Source organism: Corythoichthys intestinalis, chromosome 13 (assembly GCF_030265065.1).
Source record: "Corythoichthys intestinalis isolate RoL2023-P3 chromosome 13, ASM3026506v1, whole genome shotgun sequence".
NCBI lineage: Eukaryota > Metazoa > Chordata > Actinopteri > Syngnathiformes > Syngnathidae > Corythoichthys > Corythoichthys intestinalis.
The window spans coordinates 38058478-38081918 of record NC_080407.1 but is presented as its reverse complement, the minus strand read 5'-3'; the positions used below and the strand labels follow the sequence as shown (position 1 = coordinate 38081918).

General features: G+C 39.8%; 1 protein-coding gene across 1 annotated transcript in view; it reads left to right on the top strand.

Moving 5' to 3' along the window:
• The window catches only part of LOC130929102 (gastrula zinc finger protein XlCGF26.1-like), a 117903-nt gene extending 106770 nt beyond the window's left edge, over nt 1–11133 (top strand). Inside the window, exon 3 of the mRNA XM_057856048.1 lies at nt 9644–11133. Within this exon, the coding sequence (XP_057712031.1) occupies nt 9644–11001 (1358 nt within the window). The 3' untranslated portion in view covers nt 11002–11133. The remainder of the gene's footprint in view (nt 1–9643) is intronic.
• The last annotated feature ends 12308 nt before the right edge of the window (nt 11134–23441 follow it).

The window sequence follows — 23441 nt, the reverse complement described above, 5'->3', positions numbered from 1 at the left end:
CATCAAAAATAAAGACATTGATTGACTGAAAATGATAAAATGTTTTGTTTTCTCATGTATATCTATAATTGCTCTTCACCTAAAAATATATTTGTTTTATCCGATTACTCGATTAATCGATAGAATTTTCAGTCGATTACTCGATTACTAAAATATTCGATAGCTGCAGCCCTACTCTGCTCACACGCCGTGAGGGAACGCTCGAGAAACCGGGGTGTTCGCCGGAGGTCCTGAAGCCGGGGAACCGGGCTCTGCCCGCCCCGCCGATGGCGAGGCGGCGGCGGCCTGCCGGACTGGCCAGAGCGGCAGGCTCCGTCGGAAGACGGCTACTTGCCGACTATCGGTCTCCAGTCGTGTCGGTGTTTAGCCTTAGATGCGAGTTTACCACCCGCCTTGGGCTGCTTTCCCAAACAACCCGACTCTGTATCGTCACAAGCCCCTAGTTTAACTTAGTGTTTACAATAGCTTTAGCATTCCCGCTAGCAGCAGCAGCCTGGTATTCGTTCCAAAAATCTTTGTGATGCAGTTTTAAATGGATGCTGGGTTAGTGGTTTTGAATGAGGACGCTTTCTTTCGGCCTCATGGAACTTCTGCGGTACATGTTTCGCAAATGGCGAGAACGTCGTTTTTTTAGTGACAGCCGCCGTAATATTCAACTATTTCTTGTCGTGTAACTCCGCCTCCTCAACCCCTCCTCCCTCAGGGGCTTCAGAGAGGGGAGGGGTTGAGGAGGCGGCGTGCTGAATTCTTCGGTTGTGCACATTTGGAGGCTAAATCATGTATATAATTATCGGATTGCATTATCGGTTGAATTTTTTATTATCTGGATTATCTGTGTGACGTCATAATTGCCATTATCGGACGATAATTATCGGCCACCGATATTATCGTGTATCTTTAGTTTTAATATCAACTTATTATAACTCATACTAACATTTATCTTTTAAGAATTGTCTTAAAAATAGAGGATCCCTTTAAAGAGCATACGACACCAGAAAAAAAGTCTTAAATGGCATTATTATGTGAATTAGAATCATATTTTGAGACGATTCGACCATATACAACAATTTAGCAAAGCGCAGATGACGAGAAATGAGTCTTTTAATCTGCCGGTTAGCCACGCCTACAATTATAGGGCTTTAGCGTCCCCAACAGGTGGATGACGTCAGCGGTAGACTAGGCTCATCGGTTTTACTATTCAGCCCATTGAGGGGGAATTGTTCAGAACGAGGAAAACGAGACGAAGAGAGCTGCAAAATGTCATTGTTTCAGTCTCTCTACTCCCAATATTTTTACAGGATATTCTTTTTATCCAAGTATTTTCCCCAATAGCTATATAAATGGCTTGAGAAGGACCAGTCAGCCCGTCGAGGGGGAACTATTCACAATGAGGAAAACGCGACGAAGAGAGCGGCAAAATGTCATTGTTTCTGTCTCTTTACTTCAATATTTTTACAGGATATTCTTTTTATCCAAGTATTTTTCCCCAATAGCTATATAAATGGCTTGAGAAGGACCAGTCAGCCCGTCGAGGGGGAACTATTCACAATGAGGAAAATGCGACGAAGAGAGCGGCAAAATGTCATTGTTTCTGTCTCTTTACTTCAATATTTTTACAGGATATTCTTTTTACCCAAGTACTTTCCCCAATTGCTAAATAAATGGCATGGTCATGACAAATAACTTGTGCTAAATGGAATATAAAATAATAAAAATCCATTTATCCAAGACGACATGGCAAAATTACTCCATAATGGTCAAAACAGTCGACTTTACCTTTACTGTCACACCTGCCGAACGATATTTTATGACACCTAAATCGGACATATGTCATTTCCCTTCCCCGGCTTCGGAGAATGTAAACAGACCAGAAGGAGTGACAGCTAGCCGACATGCTAACCCGAACCGAGGGATGTTTCAAAGTCTTCGAAGTGGAAAATCACACATAACTAGCCTGGATTATTTGACATGACGACCCGGTTGTCGAGTTTCTTTGCGGATCGGCAAACCGCCCGGCGGAGAGCAATTTACAGTTCGTTCCCTGGAGGAGGGTGGCTGGAATTGTTGTGTAGCTAACGTGCTAACAGCTAACTGCTAATGAGCGTGAGGATAGCTTTTTACATGCCTATCAATGATCAAACGTAAGTAGTCCTTTATTTAAAGGAATTTTATAGTGTTTACTTTGTAATCACTGTATTCGTATTTGACATAATACAAAACAAGATGTTTACTCACTTCTTTGTAAGTCCAATGGTCCCACAGTAAATATCCACGGTGAATGGGAACCTTTTGAAACTCCAAAAAGGCGCATACGCCTCTCCCGCATAAAGAATGATTTTTCTGCAGCCGTTTGGCTGGCGTGATGCAAAAAATAAAAGTATTAATCCGCAAAATCAGCTGAATCCTTCGTCCTCATACACAACAGTACACTGTAGCGTGAAGAGGACGTCTTCTACCGTACACGTCACAGCGCCCTCCTCCTCAATGCGAGACCGAAGCCGGAAGTCACTCATTTTCCTGGCGCGGGATTCAAAAAACTTAATAAATATAGCGATCGCTTCCACACACATCCAAGCGGTCCATATCATTCAGGAGCATAAAATACCGCGTGTATTATGAAATAAACATGCTTTTTCGTGTCACAAGCACTTTAATGCATTCAGATACCTCACTGACAAATTCTCTTCCTTGGTCAGACAGGGTTCTTTGGGGGCAGCCGTGTCTATAAACAATTGAGCAGATCTGTTGTGCCACTTCTGATGCTGTTTTGGTTTTTAAAGGAAAGGCTTCAACCCACTTAGACAAATAATCGGTGGCAGTCAGAATGTACTGAAAGCCATCCTTGATTTTTGGGAGAGGCCCGTCAGGTCTTTCCCAACCAACTCCCAAACAGCAGGCCCATGTGAAAGGCAAATCCAGTATTTAACTTGTCTCTTACAGCTATTCCTACACAATCTGAGGAGCACCATGTTTCATCTTTGAAGTTTTTAACTTAATCAGGGTAGATGGCTCCCACCTTGATATGAAGAGAACACATGAAAACCTAATTTTCACACATGTCCAAATATTAAATACATGCATGAAGTTAAACAAAGCTACTTCTAATTTTTCACCCATGTAATAAAAACCAGAAATATATTTCTTTATTTGGTTACACAACAATGTCACTTTAAAAATATACCTCAATGCTTTGTAATGGCTGTGTCACAGCCAAAGATTTACCACTCCTCTGGCATCGGTCACATTCAGAGACCTTAAAACAAATCGTCATGAGAAACAGGTCAGGTTAATGCGATCTGAAATAGCTGACCAAAATTACTTAGTGACAAAATGCAGAAATAAATCATCACATACCCATCTGTCAATGTCCACTGTCATGTCATGCCAATAATATCTCAAGCACATTGAAGCTCTGGTTTTAACAGTGCCTGTGTGTGCACCAATTGAAGCAGAGTGTACTTCATTGAACAGTGACTGTGCTTCTGTTTGGGACTGGATCACCGTTCTTCTCCCAAAGAAGAACCGTCCTTCTACAATGAGCATTGATTGATCACATATAAACATAAATAACAAATATATAACTATATATATATATAAATATATAATAAATAACAACACCACAAATACTTTGCCTACTCACCCTTCAGTTTGAACTTCTGCACATATACCAAATTAAATCAAATTTCTGAGATTTAGTAGAACCATTAGGGAATTCACCCCTAGACATGACATTGAAAATCTCCTGGAACCTCTTCTCCATATTGTTCACAAACTGTAAAGCATATGCACAGAAAGATAACTTTGAAAAAGGACTTCCAAATACTTTAATACATACACTCCCGAAAAGAATGGTTACCAGTTAAGCTTTTTTGAATTTTTTTTAAATATATATGCCTTTCTCAAAATATAATGGCATAATTGGGTCACTAGCCATTTGTAGATATGGTTAATTTCTGTATGATTTCAAGCACAAAACTCAGTTAAAACCCAGGTGACCCAAATGTTTAATGCTTATATCAAAATATGCTAACTTCCGTACACTGTTAACCCGCTATAATGTAAAAAAAATCTATCTTGAACAATCACCGAATCGCCATTAAAACCCTGGCGACCCACGTGTTTACTGCTTATCATGCGACATTAATTTCATTACGCTTTTTTCTTGCAATATCATCAATATTCCAATTCAGTCTTTCGTGTATATGTAATTGCTTACAGAGGTTAATGGTCAAAAGACACTATAAAATGAAATTACTTGAGAAATTTACTCACCTGCAGCGACAACAGTAGCAGGAACGGCGTCGTAGTCAAAAAGGAATCTCCACTCAACAAAAGTTTGACACGTGAACACCCCTGGAGGGGCGTGGTTGCTATGCGAATGCTCAGCAGCACTTTGGCTATCAATTCGACAGGGATCCTCATTTGTCTGTACACTGGTATGAGAGTTTGACAATGAAATAACCATCAGCAAAATACCGCGGTTTCACAGTATCGCAATTATAGCTCCAAAATGTGTTATTTTGAGATGTATAGCTTAAAAAAAACTTTTTTCCATTGAACTGGATGTTTTTAATTTTTCAGAACATATTTGCAAATTGCAACATGAATATAATGTTAAAATAAATACATAAATTAACAAAAAAATAACATTTTAAATAAAATTAATAAACTTATAGACTATACCCACAGCCACAGCTCAAGTTGCTCAAGATTAGAGCAAGAACAAAATAATTGCTATAAAAAGTAAAAACACTCCTAGATAAAATTAAGAAAATATATACTGCATGACTTTTTTTGGGGGGGGGGGGGGGGGCTCAAGTGAAATTTTGCCATTTTCAGCCAATGTGTCAACTCAAGTCTACATGATGTCATTTCTTTGTGTTAAAAAGAACATAAAGAATTCATAAGTTAATAAGTTAGTTAAAAACGTATTAGTTAGTTAAAATGTATATATTGTTGTGGAAAGGTTACATCTAAAAAAAACATTGGGAGTGAGACCTCTCCTCGTCCAGCGAACGTGGATTTGTGCTTAAGGCAAGCTCATCTTTTCCAATTAGCTATGTTTGACGCTATCCTTGATTCCTTTCATTCAAGCTTTTTTCACACTCGGCAGCTGTGAGACCTGAAACCTCGACGTAGTTGCTCTCCTAGCTAAGCCTAGGCTGAAATTCGTCTTTGTACAGTTTGTTAGTTTGTATATTGAATTTGAAAGGAAAATGTGTTTTGTTTTTAGGGAATGTGCTAACCTTTTGAACCTACTCACATGTGGAAGATTACAATTGTACAACATTTTAAATGTATTAATTTTGTATATTTCACTTACCACGATTTGAGAGCTCAATAAATTGAAGAAAAGTACGCCTTGTGTTTGGAGTGTGTGTTTTTGGGTTCGCTGGCTGTTCAGCAGAATAGCGTCACCTTCACACACAGCAACAGGGGAAGGAGTGAGCGCTGCCGCGCCAAGCCACTTCGGCTGCATTTTTGGCACATGAAAAATAGCGAATACCGTACTATGGTATGACAGAAAATTTTAGGAGAAATATTTTAAACCGCAACATTTTCACACCACGTGAAATCGGTAACCGGCACATGCCTAGTCCATAACAATCCGCGCCCCCCTTAAGACTGGGGAGCTGTGACGTAGGGGCAAGCGAGTTGGGAGAATGGTCGAGATAGCAGTTGCATTTCGTGGCAGCTTGCTGTTATTTTGTTACTGTTTTTCTTTATTATTGTTGCCACCATTAAGTGGGTAAGCCAATACCTACTCATCTCTTTCCCTCAGCGAGAGTGAGCGGTGGACAGCCGTCTTGGACGGAACAGCAAGTTTTAATTAATTGGCGCCGAGAGGCGGGGCCCAAAATAGAGCCTTGCTCTATTTTCAAAGCGCCGCCGCGCTAACGTCAACAATGCATCCAATAGACCCTACCCACGTGACGTCACAGCTCCGCCCTCCTGACTGGTGCCGCCCAATTGTCCGTCAACACATCGTGTTTACCTGTTACGGATACGTACATTCCTCCTATTTACGGCGTTTTTTTCTGCTCGTTAACATTAATAATCAAAATGGTGAAGGCATGTGTGGCAGTCGGTTGCAATAACAGAGAAGATAGACGGAGAGACTTGAAGTTCTACCGGATTCCGAGAGACCTGGAGAGAAGAGAGCGAGATGGGCTGCTGCAATTCGACGAGAAAACTGGGCTCCAAACGATTACCACAGATTATGTAGTAGTCATTTTATATCTGGTAAGATGCATTTAATATATATTTAGAGGGTTTTGGGCAGACAACCACAATTAAGATCATTGCTAGGCTAATCGCCGACAACATACATGTATGTATGTAGTGAGAGCGAGTGCTATCGCTAAACCATATAAACATTAAAAGCCCTAGCTCCATTGACAAATGACATGAAATACATTAGACTTGACAATGGATGTTAGCAAGAACAAAAGATTTTGAATTGAAAATTTCGTAACTCACCTTTCCAAGCACAAGATAGATTCCTGCCGAATTTTCGCGGACGAGGACCTGTTTCACCCAACCAGCAACGAAGTATTTATAAGCCTCCAAGCTCTTAAAGTTTTTCAAACTTTCCTGAGAATAGGCTGATTTTGTGTGGACAAGATACAGTGGTACCTCTACATACGATCGCTTCGACACACGAACTTTTCGACATCCGACGTAAAATTTGACTCGCCATTTGTTTCTACATCCGACGACATGCTCCAAATACGACGACAATGGCAGCACCGCAGACGAATGCACGGCGGATTTTCTTGTGTGACAAATCAACACTGGTTTCAGAAAAGGTTGGTACAGGTGTTGAAACAAGGAAAAAGTTGACGCTTACCTTCTAAATGAAGATGCAAATGACAGAAAAATATGAGCGTAGGGTGAGCATCCGTGAAATGGCTCAACAATACATCTCCACGGCCCTCCTCCGACCATCGTTCGCCAGTCTTTATAAGTTAAGCTGACAATTCTTATTGTGGTAACATCTCCAGAGAAATCGCCAACTTCGCCACGTTTTTATCATTTATTTCACAACTTATTCAAAACAAAAACACCTTCTGTCTGCCGCAATTGACGGTGTTCTCAAGAAAACATTCAAAGTGAAAGTGAAACTCAAGCTCACCGGTCTGTCTCTGGCACGTCAGCCCCGCGGTGCGTTCAGGGTCAGCAAAAAACGTCCGCCACATTAGAACCCGATTCGTTACATTAATACAGGAATTATTATTATTATTATTATTCCGATTTTGTATATTAATTTATTTGTTTTGCTATGTGTAATTGCCATTTGTAATAGTACCAGCAGTATTTTTTAAGGATTTAGTGAAGGTTTTTGGGCTGTGTAACGAATTAATTGAATTATAATGTATTCCTATTGGAAAATCCTGCTCGACATACGACCATTTCGACTTACAAACAAGGTCCTGGAACGGATTAACTTCGTATGTAGAGGTACCACTGTAGTTGTAAATATCAGGGTAGCTAGCAGATGTCAGGCAAATACAGCAAAGACAGCGGGTCGAAAAACATCGATTTAGGCATCAAATATGGATCTGGCGAATGGATAAACTGAAGCTTTTCCACATAACACCTTTTATGCAACGCATCAAGTGAGTTTACGGCATCCGAAAGCACCGGGTCTTCCATGAAATGCATTATAAATTGCTCGATCAATTGAGACCATTGATAATACAGACACAAAATGATGGACAAGGGGGCGGAACAATACAGCGATCACGTGATTTTGTGACGTCGGTGGGTAGGGTCTATAGCAGATGGGACATATCTGCATATCTGCGATCTCCTATGTCTCCTGAATAGTCTCACCAATTTTGAAGGTGATCCAACTAACTCCCTCTGTGACAAGGTCTCAAATGTGCACCCTGTTAATTGATAAAAATTTCACATTCGATCAAAATACCCAATTTCCTGTTGGGTTTGGAATATGGGTTCAAGAGACTTTTTGGAGCAGTTTTGCGCAAGGTATCGACTCCCCAAAATTCATTGCTCTACGTTAAAAAAACCTAATAGGAAACGCCTTTTTGAAAAATTCAAGGGGGCGCCACTGAGCCCTTTTGTTACATTTTTTTTGTAACGTCGCAAGATTATCGAAATCCACGCAAAGCCACATGTATGTGCAAAATTTGGTGAGTTTTCGTGCATGTTCAGGCCTCCAAATGTAAACTGTACTACAAATGGATAAAAATTTCACATTTGATCCAAAATACCCGATTTTCTGTTGGATTTGAAAAATGTGTGTAAGAGACTTTTTGGAGCAGTTTTGCATAAGGTATGGACTTCCCAAATTTCATTGCTCTATGTTGAAAAAAACCCAACAGGAAAGGCCTTTTTTAAAACTCCTTTCTGTCGCCACTAGTTGGCACTGTAGAGTTGATGCAAATGACCCCTACCCTTCAGGGTATGACTCTCAACAAGCACGGGAAGTTTGGCGCAGATATGTTGAATATCTGCTGAGTTATGACTGTTCAAAGTTTTTTGCGAGACAAATTGTTGACGGTCATTTTCCCTTTCCTGTTTGGACCCCTCCGCTTCAACGAAACCTCAATATTTTTCATCAGGCGCCTGAAGACATGTCTTAAGGCTCCCCTGATGCAGGTTTGAGGTCAACAGATTTTTTTCCCTTGGAAGAGGAACGTGTCTCGTAAAAAAAAAAAGGCATTTCCTGGCCTCACTAGGGGGTGCTAGGCCTAATGGGTAATATTTCAATGCACTCGTGTTAAGGGTGGGATACCGCACATACATGCCAGATATGAAAAAGATTGAACGTTGTGTCAAGGAACTATTAGTCATTTACTGAATTTGTCATTTTGCCGAAAAAATGGCCGACTTTGGCACCACGCCCAGGTCAGACCAGTGAATGAAAACGCACCATTTTAAAAACCTAAGCTCTCATATGTCTCCTGAACAGTCTCACCAATTTTGAAGATGATCCAACCAACTCCCTCGGCGAAAAGGTCTCAAATGTGCACCATGTAAATCGATAAAAATTTCATATTCGATCCAAAATAACCGATTTCCTGTTGGGTTTGGAATATGGGTGTAAATGCTTTTTTGGAGCGGTTTTGGACAAGGTATAGACTCCCCAAATTTCATCGCTCTACGCTGACAGACCCTAATGGTATAGGCCAATTTTAAAATTTAAATTTTTTTGCAACATTGCAAAATTATCTAAATTTACAATTTTCCGCACGTATGTGCAAATTTTGGTGACTTTTTGTGCATGTTCAGGCCTCCAAATTGGCCGTTTTCATTTGCCCTGAAAAAATTAAAAATAAATGAATAAATAATAATAATCCTTTGCAAAACAATAGGGCCTACGCACGCTTAGTGCTCGGGCCCTAATAATCCTTTTCAAAACAATAGGGCCTTCGCACGCTTAGTGCTCGGGCCCTAATAAATAAAATTGCTAGTGCTTGCGCCTGAAGGATGAGGGCGTGTCAGTTCACGATGACGAACAACCAATTGGTGCATCGTTGTCATGGGAATGACAGCCCGGAATGAATGTTACATAAGCGTATATACACTCACCCTCTCTCAGCCAGTCTACCCTCACGGCCTACCAGCCCGATAGAGGGTCTATAAAATATATCATTGGTCTTCTTGTGTCTTGCAGGTTTCAGCAAATATCTTGGTCCTGATGCTCAACAGCTAAAGAGAGAAGTACAACATCCAATCAGAAAGGAGGAGGTAGCGCTGCCATACGTTAAAGAGGAGGATGATATCACCATGTCGAGTGGTGAGCCCTCGAATGGCGAGGATGGTCCGAGTGAAGTTAGCAGAGGGACGGAGCCTCAAAGCGGCAGCAGCAGCTCAACAAAAGGACACATTTTCATTGCACCGTCAGATAGAAAAGGCACCACGTCACATTCCCCTTACAAAGATGGTGGTCAGAAGAAATCTCACGGTGACGGCCAACTCTGCAAATGCTCTCAGTGTGGGAAAACCTTTCCTAATAACTATGCTTGTCGTAAGCATATGAGGAGCCACACTGACGAAAAACCTTTTGTCTGCTCAGTTTGTGGTCAAAAATTCAGTCGAAAGGGTGGCTTAAACGAACACACAAGAACCCACACTGGTGAAAAACCTTTTTCCTGCTCAGTTTGTGGTCAAAAATTCACTCAGAAGAGAAACTTAATAAGTCACGCTAGAACCCACACTGGTGAAAAACCTTTTTCCTGCTCAGTTTGTGGAAAAAGATTCACTCAGAAGGGCACCTTAAACACACACACAAGAACCCACACTGGTGAAAAACCTTTTTCCTGCTCAGTTTGTGGTCACAGTTTCACTAACAAGAGAAACTTAGAAACACACACGAGAACCCACACCGGTGAAAAACCTTTTTCCTGCTCAGTTTGTGGTCAGGGATTCACTTCAAAGAAAATGTTAAAAATACACTCAATAACCCACACTGGAGAAAAACCTTTTGCCTGCTTAGATTGTGGTAAAAAATTCATTAGCAAACACATCTTAGAAAGTCACACTAGAACTCACACTGGTGAGAAACCTTTTTCCTGCTCAGTTTGTGGTCAAAGATTCACTGAAAAACAAAGCTCAAAAATACACTTGAGAACCCACACCGGTGAAAAACCTTTTTCCTGCTCAATTTGTGGTCAGGGATTCACTTCAAAGCAAAGCTTAAAAAGACACTCAAGAACCCACACCGGAGAAAAACCTTTTGCCTGCTCAGATTGTGGTCAAAAATTTAGTCGCAAGAACGACTTAAAAAATCACACTCGAACACACACTGGTGAAAAACCTTTTTCCTGCTCAGTTTGTGAAAAAAGATTCACTCAGAAGCGCGCCTTAAACACACACACAAGAACCCACACTGGTGAAAAACCTTTTTCCTGCTCAGTTTGTGGTCAAGTATTCAAATTCACCACTGCAAAGTACATACAAGAACCCACCCTGGTGAAAAACCTTTTTCCTGCTCATTTTGTGGTCAGGGATTCACTTCAAAGCAAATCTTAAAAAGACACTCAAGAACCCACACCGGAGAAAAACCTTTTGCCTGCTCAGATTGTGGTAAAAAATTCAGTCAAAAGAACGGCTTAAAAATTCACACTAGAACCCACACCGGAGAAAAACCTTTTGCCTGCTCAGATTGTGGTAAAAAATTTAGTCGCAAGAACGACTTAAAACGTCACACTCGAACACACACTGGTGAAAAACCTTTTTCCTGCTCAGTTTGTGGAAAAAGATTCACTCAGGAGGGCGCCTTAAACACACACACAAGAACCCACACTGGTGAAAAACCTTTTTCCTGCTCAGTTTGTGGAAAAAGATTCACTCAGAAGAGTGCCTTAGAAACACACACGAGAACCCACACCGGTGAAAAACCTTTTTCCTGCTCATTTTGTGGTCAGGGATTCACTGAAAAGCAAAGGTTAAAAATTCACTTGAGAACCCACACTGGTGAAAAACCTTTTTCCTGCTCAGTTTGTGGTCAGGGATTCACTTCAAAGAAAATCTTAAAAAAACACTCAAGAACCCACACTGGAGAAAAACCGTTTGCCTGCTTAGATTGTGGTAAAAAAATTAATTAGCAAAAACATCTTAAAAAGTCACACTAGAACTCACACTGGTGAGAAACCTTTTTCCTGCTCAGTTTGTGGTCAAAGATTCACTGAAAAGCAAAGCTTAAAAATTCACTCGAGAACCCACACTGGTGAAAAACCTTTTTCCTGCTCAGTCTGTGGTCCAGTATTCACTCAAATTCACCACTTCAAAGTACACACAAGAACCCACACTGGTGAAAAACCTTTTTCCTGCTCATTTTGTGGTCAAAGATTCACTCAAATTCACCCCTTAAAAGTACACACAAGAATCCACTCTGGAGAAAACCTTTTTCTTGCTTAGTTTGTGGTCAAGGATTTGATCACAAGGCTTGGATTAAGAGACACGTGTGTGTTGATGTGAGAAGCGGTGGCCGATGACTCTTTTGCCTGTTATCCATGCTGCCTTCATCAGATTGTGCACACAGGACGATTGTATTCTGGAGAGCTTCCTCAAATCCTGTTGAGGATTATCACTTGTATGATGTGGATTCACACTTTTGCCAAAAGTATTGGCTCACCTGATTTAACTCTCAAGTTGGGTGGAATTATTTATACAATACTCTCCCTCTTTCAAGCTACACCTTTCAGAATTAATATTTGAAACAGTAGACCCCAAATTACAAAAATTCTAAATAATTCATCAATAATATAATTACATAAATATATAAAATTATGATTGACTTGCAAATATTTGTTTTTTTGGGGAGGGGTGGTTATATACCATTTTAAAAGTTAGTATTAGAACTCCTGATTTACAGTGACATGTTACGACGGAGTAATGGGGCCAAATAAAGGGAGGGGGGAAAATGACAACGAGATTGAAGTTATACTGTTACTACAAGAAAAAAAGTCATATTATTACGTAGGGGTAATGTAGCTTGTAGTGGACCAAAGATACACAAGGACACTGGTGTTTCAACTTAGGTGAACATTCAATTAAGTCACAAAAGAAAACCAATATAACAAAATATCTTGGACCCAACATAAACGAGGCCAACATAACAAAAGGCTTCAACCAAACTGATCTGCAGACCCATTTCTGGGGCTGCTTAAATAAGGATAGACTACTAACTACCACCTGAGGGAGGCATGACAACCAATTAAGCAAACAATGTCTTAACAACAGATGGAAAAATTACATACATTAACTTAGAATAATCATCAACTAATGTGCATTTAAATAATCAGTGAAAATTTTACCCCAAACCATATTTAAATCAACTTACATATCCCCCCTCCAGAATAGTAGGTGCCAGATCTTGAACAGCTGTGGTCGCTACCTCAAATTAGAAGAAGAAAATAATCAGATCCCATAAGCATTCAAACAAACTTAACCAAAGTGTACATGTCCAAAAGAATATCACATAAACAACTAAATCTTGAAACACTAAATGGTGGTGGTATTGGTAGCCACCACATAACTGAATAAGGGGCTACGTACTTTATGTACGTGCTCCGACAAAGCATCAGTAAAATCCTTCCATGGATTATAATTTGATGTAGATGAGCTAAAAGATAACAGATTTCCTTGTTTTGGAAATTGATTCTAAAACACAGCCTCACGAGATGCTTTCATTATTGTTGACTTTAGTGGAAGCGGCAAAGCGCTACAGAAAGTACGTGGGTGCTTATTCAGCTACTTTACCCCGACGTAACAAGACGACTTTTTTTCCTCGTAGTAACAGTACGACCATAATCTCGTATAATCTGTATAATCTCTTTATTTTGGCCTAATACTTTGTCATACAAATTGGACAGAGATGATTAAAATCGTTTGAGCTGTTAATCATTCTGGCCCCATCGATGAAAATCTCTCGACTCTGCTTCGAATTTTAAAGTGCTTGTACTTCACTGTGCTTGTTAATTTCATTCATTACAAACAATTTGTTTTTATTCAGTTTTAGCTTCCCCTCCCCTTTGTTCAGAACAAGCCTAATTATAATTCTAATATAACTCAAAACTAGGGTTGTAACTAAAACCGATACTTTGTTACCAAGTTGATTCTAACATTCAGAAAATGTGATGGGACTGCCTTTTCTGCAATACCCGAAGTATCGCCGCAGCAGATCTGGCCGCTTCTTTTGTGTGGCATACGAGGCGAAACAAGTTGCCCGACAAGCTGTCACACCGCTAAAATAAATGATAATTAGGTACTATTAGTAATAAGTAACAGGTTAGCATGCGTTCACTATCATTAGCACATCGTTCAAACAACCACACAACTGGCTCCAAGTGTCCGATCGCGGGTGGAAAACACACAACAACAACAGAAAAGATGATACACGCAGGCGTTGCCTCTGTAGAGATGATTTAAAAGCATAAACAATGAAAGTAGGTTCGCATCCGTCTATTCTCTCTAGCTAACTCGCCCACACTCACTCACTCACTCAGAGCTACGTAAACAAGTGCGAGAGCGCCCTCACGTGGGCGTGAAAGCGCCACAAACTAAATGCATCCATTTCAAGATAAAAAAGTCAAGAATACAATTGAACATACACTGCCAAAGGCAGAACGCGAACGTGGCCATAGCTATAAAGAGTTATTCAGATAACTATAGCATAAGAACATGCTAACAACTTTACAAAACCATCAGTGTCACTGCAAAACACCAAAATAATATGTGAAATTATATCATAACGTGTTAATAATTCCACACATAAGTCGCTCCTGAGTATAAGTCGCACCCCCAGCCAAAATATGAAAAAAACCGCGACTTATAGTCCGAAAAATACGGTATATCAATAAAATATATATTATACACAGTATATAATACATTATATATTTTGTATATTAACTACAATATAAAATTTGTTAGATACTTTTCCTCTCAATGTGCAAAACAGGCCATAAAATGACAACTATATTCATTTTTTAATCTTTGATTCCTCAAAGGCCTTGGTCAGTTCGTCTCTGACTGGAAACACAGGCCCACATTGTATGTCTCACGCATATATTTTCTATACTACATATATTTTGTATATTAACTACAATATAAAATGTGTTCGATACTTTTCCTCTCAATGTGCAAAACAGGCCATAAAATGAAAACTATGTACATATTTTAGTAAATAGTTGGCGCCCCATGCTGGCTCTCTACGATTTCGGTCTATGACCACACTGGAATCTCCAGCATCTCCTCAGTCCTCTCTAGGACATAAGTCCGGTAGAAGACGAGTACTTATTTCATTGTCATTTCATAGCACATACACAGTACATGTGTTCCTTATCACAACACAAACTGTAGCAAAGTAGTAGCGGGGGTGAAAGCTCGAAGCTATAAATTTCTTGTCGGAAATCCCTGACATGAAGGTTGCCACGGAGCCAGATTTTTTTTTGTCTTTTTGTGGGGAGGGGGGTTAGGGGCTCAAACTTCGGAAAACCACTTAAATGCAGACTAAACTGCTTTTGGCACAGTTATGCCTATAACACAAACACATTTTCATTCAAAATTGCAGAATAGAACCAGCAGTAACCTCAACCTCCATCTCCTAATTTTTCCCCACACATTTCCCAAATTCAAAACCTCCATTTTAACTACTTAAGTACATTGGATGTTCATTAAAATAGTGTACTGCACATAACACGTCACGTTTGTTCAATAATATTCATGATTTAGTACAATATTCATTATATTTTAGTATGATCCCTATAACCAGCATTACGTACTATTTTTATGGCTCTTTTTTGCAAAATGGATAGTGATTTTATTGTGCATTTGTAAGTGTTACCCCAGACCTCTGTACAGTAGTGTAAATATGGCAGGATTAAAGAATCTGGAGTGATTAATTGTCTAGACTGATATGCTTCTTGATACTTTACTTTGTGTATGTTCTATTTGAGCTTTCCAGTTAACCTTGTCATCAATAACAACCCCAAGAAACTTGTTTTCATAGACCCGTTCAATATTCACCCCATCTATCTGTATTTGTACTGACTATATTTATTGTTTCTAGTAAATAACATGATTTTGGTTTTACTTAAATATGATAATTTTTTTGTGTCAAGCCAAGACTTTAGTTTACAAATTTCATCAGAAATCCTCCCCAGGACCTCATGCACATGCCTCCCGGAGCAAAAGATACTGTACTTGTTTCTTCTGCAAATAAAACTAATTTTAATATTCTTGAAACTTTGTATAAATCATTTATATCAAGAATAAACCGTTTTGGACCTAACACTAAACCCTGGGGGACGCTACAAGAAATGTCCAAGCATGAAGATGAATAGTCACCCTCTTTACCCAGTGTAGCGCCACCCTCCTAATCCCATACTTTTCAAGTTTATTGATTAAAATGTCATGATTAATACTGTCAAATGCTTTCTTCTTAGAATATTCCAACGAAGGTAATTTGTGATCAATAGCGTTACTGATGTCCTCAGCCGATTCAATTAAAGCTAGTGATGTTGAACAGTTAGCCCTAAATCCATCCTGACTGTCGAAAAGTAAGTTATATTTACTTGTGAATTTATCTAATCTGTTGTTGAATGATTTTTCAAGAATTTGGGGAAATTGTGGCAGTAGAGAAGCAGGCCTGTAATTTGTGAAGTGGTGCCTATCTAAGACTTGTGTTATGGCACTACTTTAGCTATTTTCATTTTGTTTGGAAATGTACCCGTTGAAAATGATAAGATACAGATATAAAGTATGTTAGTGGTTTTGGAATCCCCTCAATTTTCACAACTGTCATGTCATTTCAATCAGTGGATGTTTTTCATTTACATGTATTTACTAGGGTTGTATCGGTCGCGAACGATTCGTTCTTTTTGAACGAATTGTTTTGGTGAACGAGACCGAACTAATCATCATCTGCACTGATTCGTTCTATGAAGGTGGTGCTTGTTCGCTGCGTGTGAGGGCGTTGAGCAAGCGGCAGCGTCTTCTGACATCGCACACGACCAATCAGACGCCAGCCTCATCGCGGGCAGGGGAGGGAGCGGAAACAGAATCAGGGCGTTTGTCACTCACGTCCACGTGTGGCCAATAAGCAGCCAGCGTGCAGGCAGGGGGGCAAGACTGAGTTTTGTCACTTCCCGTTCAGTGACTCGGTCCTCCGGTTCCTGACCTAGCTTGCTGCTAACTTGATTTTCCAGTAATGACTATGCGGTGAACGAATCAGAAAATGAAAGGAAATGACTTTGTCACATATTTGTTAACGTGGAGCCTATCAAATGCTGCTCAAACAGACAAAAACACCACACAAATCTAGCGAGCATTGTTTAGAGTAGTACTTTTCTCAACAAACTCGTGACTGCCTATGACGACATACTATCAAATTTACAGTAATTTAAAACACGGGTAGCTACGAGGCAAGCAAAAGCTGAGCTGCGGTCGCGTGACGGCAGTGAAGCGGGCAGAGAACTGTCACTATATGGAGGCTTTATGGCAGCGATATTTACCTCATATGTGCACAGAAAAAAATATTTAGTATGATCACCATAATACTGATTTGCAATGAAACTGTATATACATGTCAATTTTTTCCCGAGTGTTTTATTTTTTTTTTTTTCGTGTCAGCGTGTCGGGTGTTGGTTGGTTTGACAAATTATGTCAATCCGTCCATCATGTGCTACTCAAGCGCCCAAAACAACGCACGCAGACACGGGAGATGTCGCAATATGTCTACATTTTTCTTAACAGACTAATGAGAGTAGAAAGGCGACATCGTAAAGAGCTAACAATTATTTCTCGTCAGCATTTGACGATCTGAGATGCGGGGACGACAGGGGAGCTGACCGGATTATTTTATTTATTAATACCAGTGCAAAAAAACAACATGATCACCATAATACTGATTTGCAATGAAACTGTATATACATGTAATTTTTTTCCGAGTGTTTTTTTTTTTTTTTTTCTCGTGTCAGGTGTTCGTTGGTTTGACAAATTATGTCAATCCGTCCATCATGTGCTACTCAAGCGCCCAAAAACAAAGCACGCAGACACGGGAGATGTCGCAATATGTCTACATTTTTCTTAACAGACTAATGAGAGTAGAAAGGCCACATCGTAAAGAGCAAACAATTATTTCTTGTCAGCATTTGACGATCTGAGATGCGGGGACGACAGGGGAGCTGACATGATTATTTTATTTATTAATACCAGTGCAAAAATTCAACACGATCATCTTAATACTAAAAAACAAAAATACAACAGAGCGAGATGTAAATATGATGTGTTGGTCGTTCCATATTCAGAAATTAAACTTTCGATGTATTTTTATTTTCGTGACAGCAAACATGCTGTATATGTATGTGTGATCAAGAACCTGCTAAAGAAAGTCCGTGCGCCCCCGCCCCCTACTCCCCTCACAAAAGGAAAATGTTTAACCGTGTCCTAAATCGAAATGCAAGCACGAGCCATGACTTTGAGCCCATAGAACTAGGACAGACGACGCGGAAGTTCTCCCTCGCTTTTGCAGCAGCAGGAGGGAGACGAGGCTGTCTGTGAAAGCAGAATGATACCGCCTGTCACTCATTTCTGAAACTACGACGAGTGGTCAATGTGGAAGAGAGGGAGGGACCAAGCAATGTCACTTCCCGTTCAGTTATACTGCGAAGCGGTCTTTGGTGATTCGTTCGGCAACGTCACTTCCCGTTCAGTAACCGAACGATTCGTTTGGGCGGGGAGGGAGATGAGGGGGGCGAACGATTCGTTGAACGATTTGTTTGAACGAATCTTTTTACTGAACGAACCGGAATGGATTCGTTTACTCAAGTGAACGACAAATCTCGTCACTAGTATTTACAGTATCAATTATTTCTTCCACCACTGCTGTAATGGACATCGAATTGGGATTCCTTTCAATGAGGTTTTCATTCCACTCCTCAGATAAACTTTTTTTTTTGCCAGATTTGGTCCAACATTTACAAAGAAATCATTGAAGCTGCTGACAATGTTGCCCCTATTATTCTTCTTCACATAATTTTCCACAAAGCATTGAGGATACCTCCGTTGCGTAGCACCATTTTTAGTCATTCCATTCAATATGTCCCATATTCCTTTAATATTGTTTTTGTTGTTATACAATATTTTACGATAGTATTCTTTCCTTCATACCCTGGTGTTATACTTATATATTGGTCAGGTTTTTTAAAAATATTTTTACTACCTCTGTAGTTCTTTGTTTTATGAATTCTCTACACAGTGTATTTTTCTCCTTTACAAGCGTTTTGTAATCCCTTCGTGAACCATGGTCGATCTTTGTACTTTTGTTTTCTGCTGTACCGTTGTATTGGACAGTGTTTATCATATAATGATGTGAATATATTTAAAAAATGTTTCATATACACAGTCAATGTCAATTCCATGACATACATTTGCCCAATTTTGTGCCAATAAATCCTTTTTAAATGAGTTCAGTTTCCTCTGTACTTACTTGGCTGTGCTTGACATTCTGCTATGGCAAATTTCTTAGCTGGGTGCCATTTTAAACTGTTAAAAACTGTTAGGTGATCACTAATATTGTTAATCAAGTCCGCTTACTGTATTACTTTCAATGTCATTGGTGAATATATTATCTATTAAAGTAGCACTGTGGGTTGTGATTCGACTCGGTCTGGTGATTTTTTTTAATATAAACTCATACTGTACATGGTATTGATAAATACATCAACCGATTGGTGCTTGTTCGAATAGATCAAAACAATATTGAAATCCCCACAAATAAACACAACTTTTTGAATGGCTTTTGAAAACATTTCTCCTATCCAGTCCTCGAATGTTTCAATACTAGAGCCTGGTGCTCTATAAATACAGCGGATTATGACATTTTTGCTTTTTTCATCATCTAATTCAATTGTTATATATTCCAAAAGGTTATCGACCTGTTGGTCGCGTCAAGCAGTTGTCATACTTTCTCCAACTTTGTAGTTCAAAATTTTATCCACATACAAGCAGACTGCTCCTCCACTCTTATTCTTTCGGTTTAAACGGTTAAATTCACAACCATTCTGTTCAAAATCCATTCCTTTATCTGCTTTGAGACGTGTTTCGGATGTGGCAATTATTTTGATGGTTTTATACATTTATTCCGATGTTCTCTCCTATTACTGAAGTTATCATACATACTTCTGCTTTATTACTGATAATTTATTGTTCATTTTAATTATCATCAATGCTATCCTGCTGAATACAGTACATTGATCGCAGTACTGTCATTTTATTATCATCAATGCTATATTGTGTGCATCCCATAATTCTATGAGATCATATAGTCCACCCATGTACGTAGCGGTAATGTGTAAACACGACGAGCTGAAACACAATATGGCGTTGTATGGAGTTGTGACGTCATGTGATTGGGGTCTATACACAGGCTGCAATCTAGTCCACCAATTGGATGACGTGCTGGCACACCAGGTGCACCAATAAGAACCTCGCGTTGATGTGTCAACCACTGTGCCACCGCCAGACCCCGGTGACGCTACAATAGTCTGACAGAATAGCCAACGACGTCATGCATTAAGAGAGACAATAGCTAATTAATATGTTCACTTGCCACCCTGTGGTCTGGGGTGTGAATTGCAACCTGTCAAAATGACGGACGGACTTCAGTTTTTTCCGCCACCGTTTTAAAAAACCGGTCAACGACGGAAAATATTCAGTTAACGCGACCCCTGATATATATATATATATATATATATATATATATATAATTAGAGCGGAAAATAATACTCGAGCAACTCGAGTAACTTGAGTTTAAAAACTGATCCGAGTAATTTTATTCACCTCGTGTAATCGTTTATTTTGACAGCTCTAAGCATCACGTTTTGCTCAGACTACTTTTGATGCGGGACAACGCGCTGATGTCGTAGAGGAAGAAGCAAAAAAAAAAAAAAAACGTACTGCAGCCGACAGCCGCTACAAACGACGCCGACATTGATAAATACTAGAGCGCACGATGCTACATTGGTAGCAGGTAGCGTCTGATGAGTCTCATAGAGATCACAAGTATGTTGAACTAGATGCGAAATGACAGACTCGGCCGCGTCTGGGCAGCGTTAGTAAACAGCCACCATCTTAAAGCAGTAGAGCGCTAAGCGCTAATAAAGAGCGCTAAGCGCTAATAAATAAGATTAATGTTACTGTCACTAGATGAAGTAACGTAAGCCCTGCGCAGGGCTAGGTTTCTATTAATTATGAGCACTTTCGATGCGTGGCTAACGTGTCTTACATACAGGCTTTAACATAACATAGTTTTGTGGAGTGATGAGGATGTAAAATAAAAACTAAAAAATGCTAACTATCAATTTTAGCTCAGTAGTCATTGCTGGATAAAACACCAAGTAGCACTGGTCCCTAATGTGCTCCAATACAGCCTGTATCATACATTTATTTTGAACACTGCAAAAACTCAAAATCCTATCAGGACTTGAAGTTTAGACTAACTTAAAACTTAACTAGAACTTTAAAATGGCTTGACACAAATAGAAATTCAATTGAAACACGTGGGAAAAAATCCTAACTTTTAAGTGATGTGTGTTATCAGGCTTAACAGCATTTTTAGGGATATATATTTATATATATATATATATATATATATATATTTTTTTTTTTTTTTTTTTGAGTGAAAGCAGTGAATTAGTCTTTTTTTAATTATTAATTTTTAAATTGCTCTTCACCTAAAAATATATTTGTTTTATCCGATTACTCGATAGAATTTTCAGTCGATTACTAAAATATTCGATAGCTGCAGCCCTAATATATATTGTATATATACAGTGCCTTGCAAAAGTATTCGGCCCCCTTGAATCTTGCAACCTTTCGCCACATTTCAGGCTTCAAACATAAAGATATGACATTTAATTTTTTTGTCAAGAATCAACAACACGGGGGACACAATCGTGAAGTGGAACAACATTTATTGGATAATTTAAACTTTTTTAACAAATAAAAAACTGAAAAGTGGGGCGTGCAATATTATTCGGCCCCTTTACTTTCAGTGCAGCAAACTCACTCCAGAAATTCAGTGAGGATCTCTGAATGATCCAATGTTGTCCTAAATGAACGATGATGATAAATAGAATCCACCGGTGTGTAATCAAGTCTCCGTATAAATGTACCTGCTCTGTGATAGTCTCAGGGTTCTGTTTAGAGTGCAGAAAGCATTATGAAAACCAAGGAACACACCAGGCAGGTCCGAGATACTGTTGTGGAGAAGTTTAAAGCCAGATTTGGATACAAAAAGATTTCCCAAGCTTTAAACATCTCAAGGAGCACTGTGCAAGCCATCATATTGAAATGGAAGGAGCATCAGACCACTGCAAATCTACCAAGACCTGGCTGTCCTTCCAAACTTTCTTCGCAAACAAGGAGAAAACTGATCAGAAATGCAGCCAAGAGGCCCATGATCACTCTGGATGAACTGCAGAGATCTACAGCTGAGGTGGGAGAGTCTGTCCATAGGACAACAATCAGTCGTACACTGCACAAATCTGGCCTTTATGGAAGACTGGCAAGAAGAAAGCCATTTCTCAAAGATGTCCATAAAAAGTCTCGTTTAAAGGTTGCCTCAAGCCACCTGGGAGACACACCAAACATGTGGAAGAAGGTGCTCTGGTCAGATGAAACCAAAATTGAACTTTTTGGCCACAATGCAAAACGATATGTTTGGCGTAAAAGCAACACAGCTCATCACCCTGAACACACCATCCCCACTGTCAAATATGGTGGTGGCAGCATCATGGTTTGGGCCTGCTTTTCTTCAGCAGGGACAGGGAAGATGGTTAAAATTGACGGGAAGATGGATGCAGCCAAATACAGGAACATTCTGGAAGAAAACCTGTTGGGATCTGCACAAGACCTGAGACTGGGACGGGGATTTATCTTCCAACAGGACAATGATCCAAAACATAAAGCCAAATCTACAATGGAATGGTTCGAAAATAAACGTATCCAGGTGTTAGAATGGCCAAGTCAAAGTCCAGACCTGAATCCAATCGAGAATCTGTGGAAAGAGCTGAAGACTGCTGTTCACAAACACTCTCCATCCAACCTGACTGAGCTCGAGCTGTTTTGCAAGGAAGAATGGGCAAGAATGTCAGTCTCTCGATGTGCAAAACTGATAGAAACATACCCCAAGCGACTTGCAGCTGTAATTGGAGCAAAAGGTGGCGCTACAAAGTATTAACGCAAGGGGGGCCGAATAATATTGCACGCCCCACTTTTCAGTTTTTTATTTGTTAAAAAAGTTTAAATTATCCAATAAATGTTGTTCCACTTCACGAGTGTGTCCCACTTGTTGTTGATTCTTGACAAAAAATTAAAATTTTATATCTTTATGTTTGAAGCCTGAAATGTGGCGAAAGGTTGCAAGGTTCAAGGGGGCCGAATACTTTTGCAAGGCACTGTATATACACACACACACACACGTACACATATACTGTATATACGAAATATAGTCCCATTCCTCCTTTGTTAGTGCCTCCGCCCATCCCTCCTGAGACCTGACCCTCCTTGGGCAGGTGTACGTGTTTTTATCTGATTACGGGTTGGGATGTCTCACGGGTGGAGCGACCACAGGTGTGGGCAATAACAATCAGCCATCTTTAAAAGCCAGTGGACACCACTACCTCCTCGCCTGATCAACTCGTCTGCTTACCTCTGTCAGTTGCATCTCAACATTTTGAGTCACCCATTTGATTACTGTTTTTTTATAAACTATTTTTGCTCTTACCTCAGCGCTGATTGTCGGATTCCACACCTGCCTCAGTTCTGAGCCCCCTCTTCGCCCCGGCTAGACTACTCCAACCCACCTTCTGCCTTGGCTCTCATGTCATCAACTATCTTGTGTTCACCAATAAAATATCATTCATCTCAACCAGCTGACTGCTTGGGGATCCACCCCCAATCCGCCC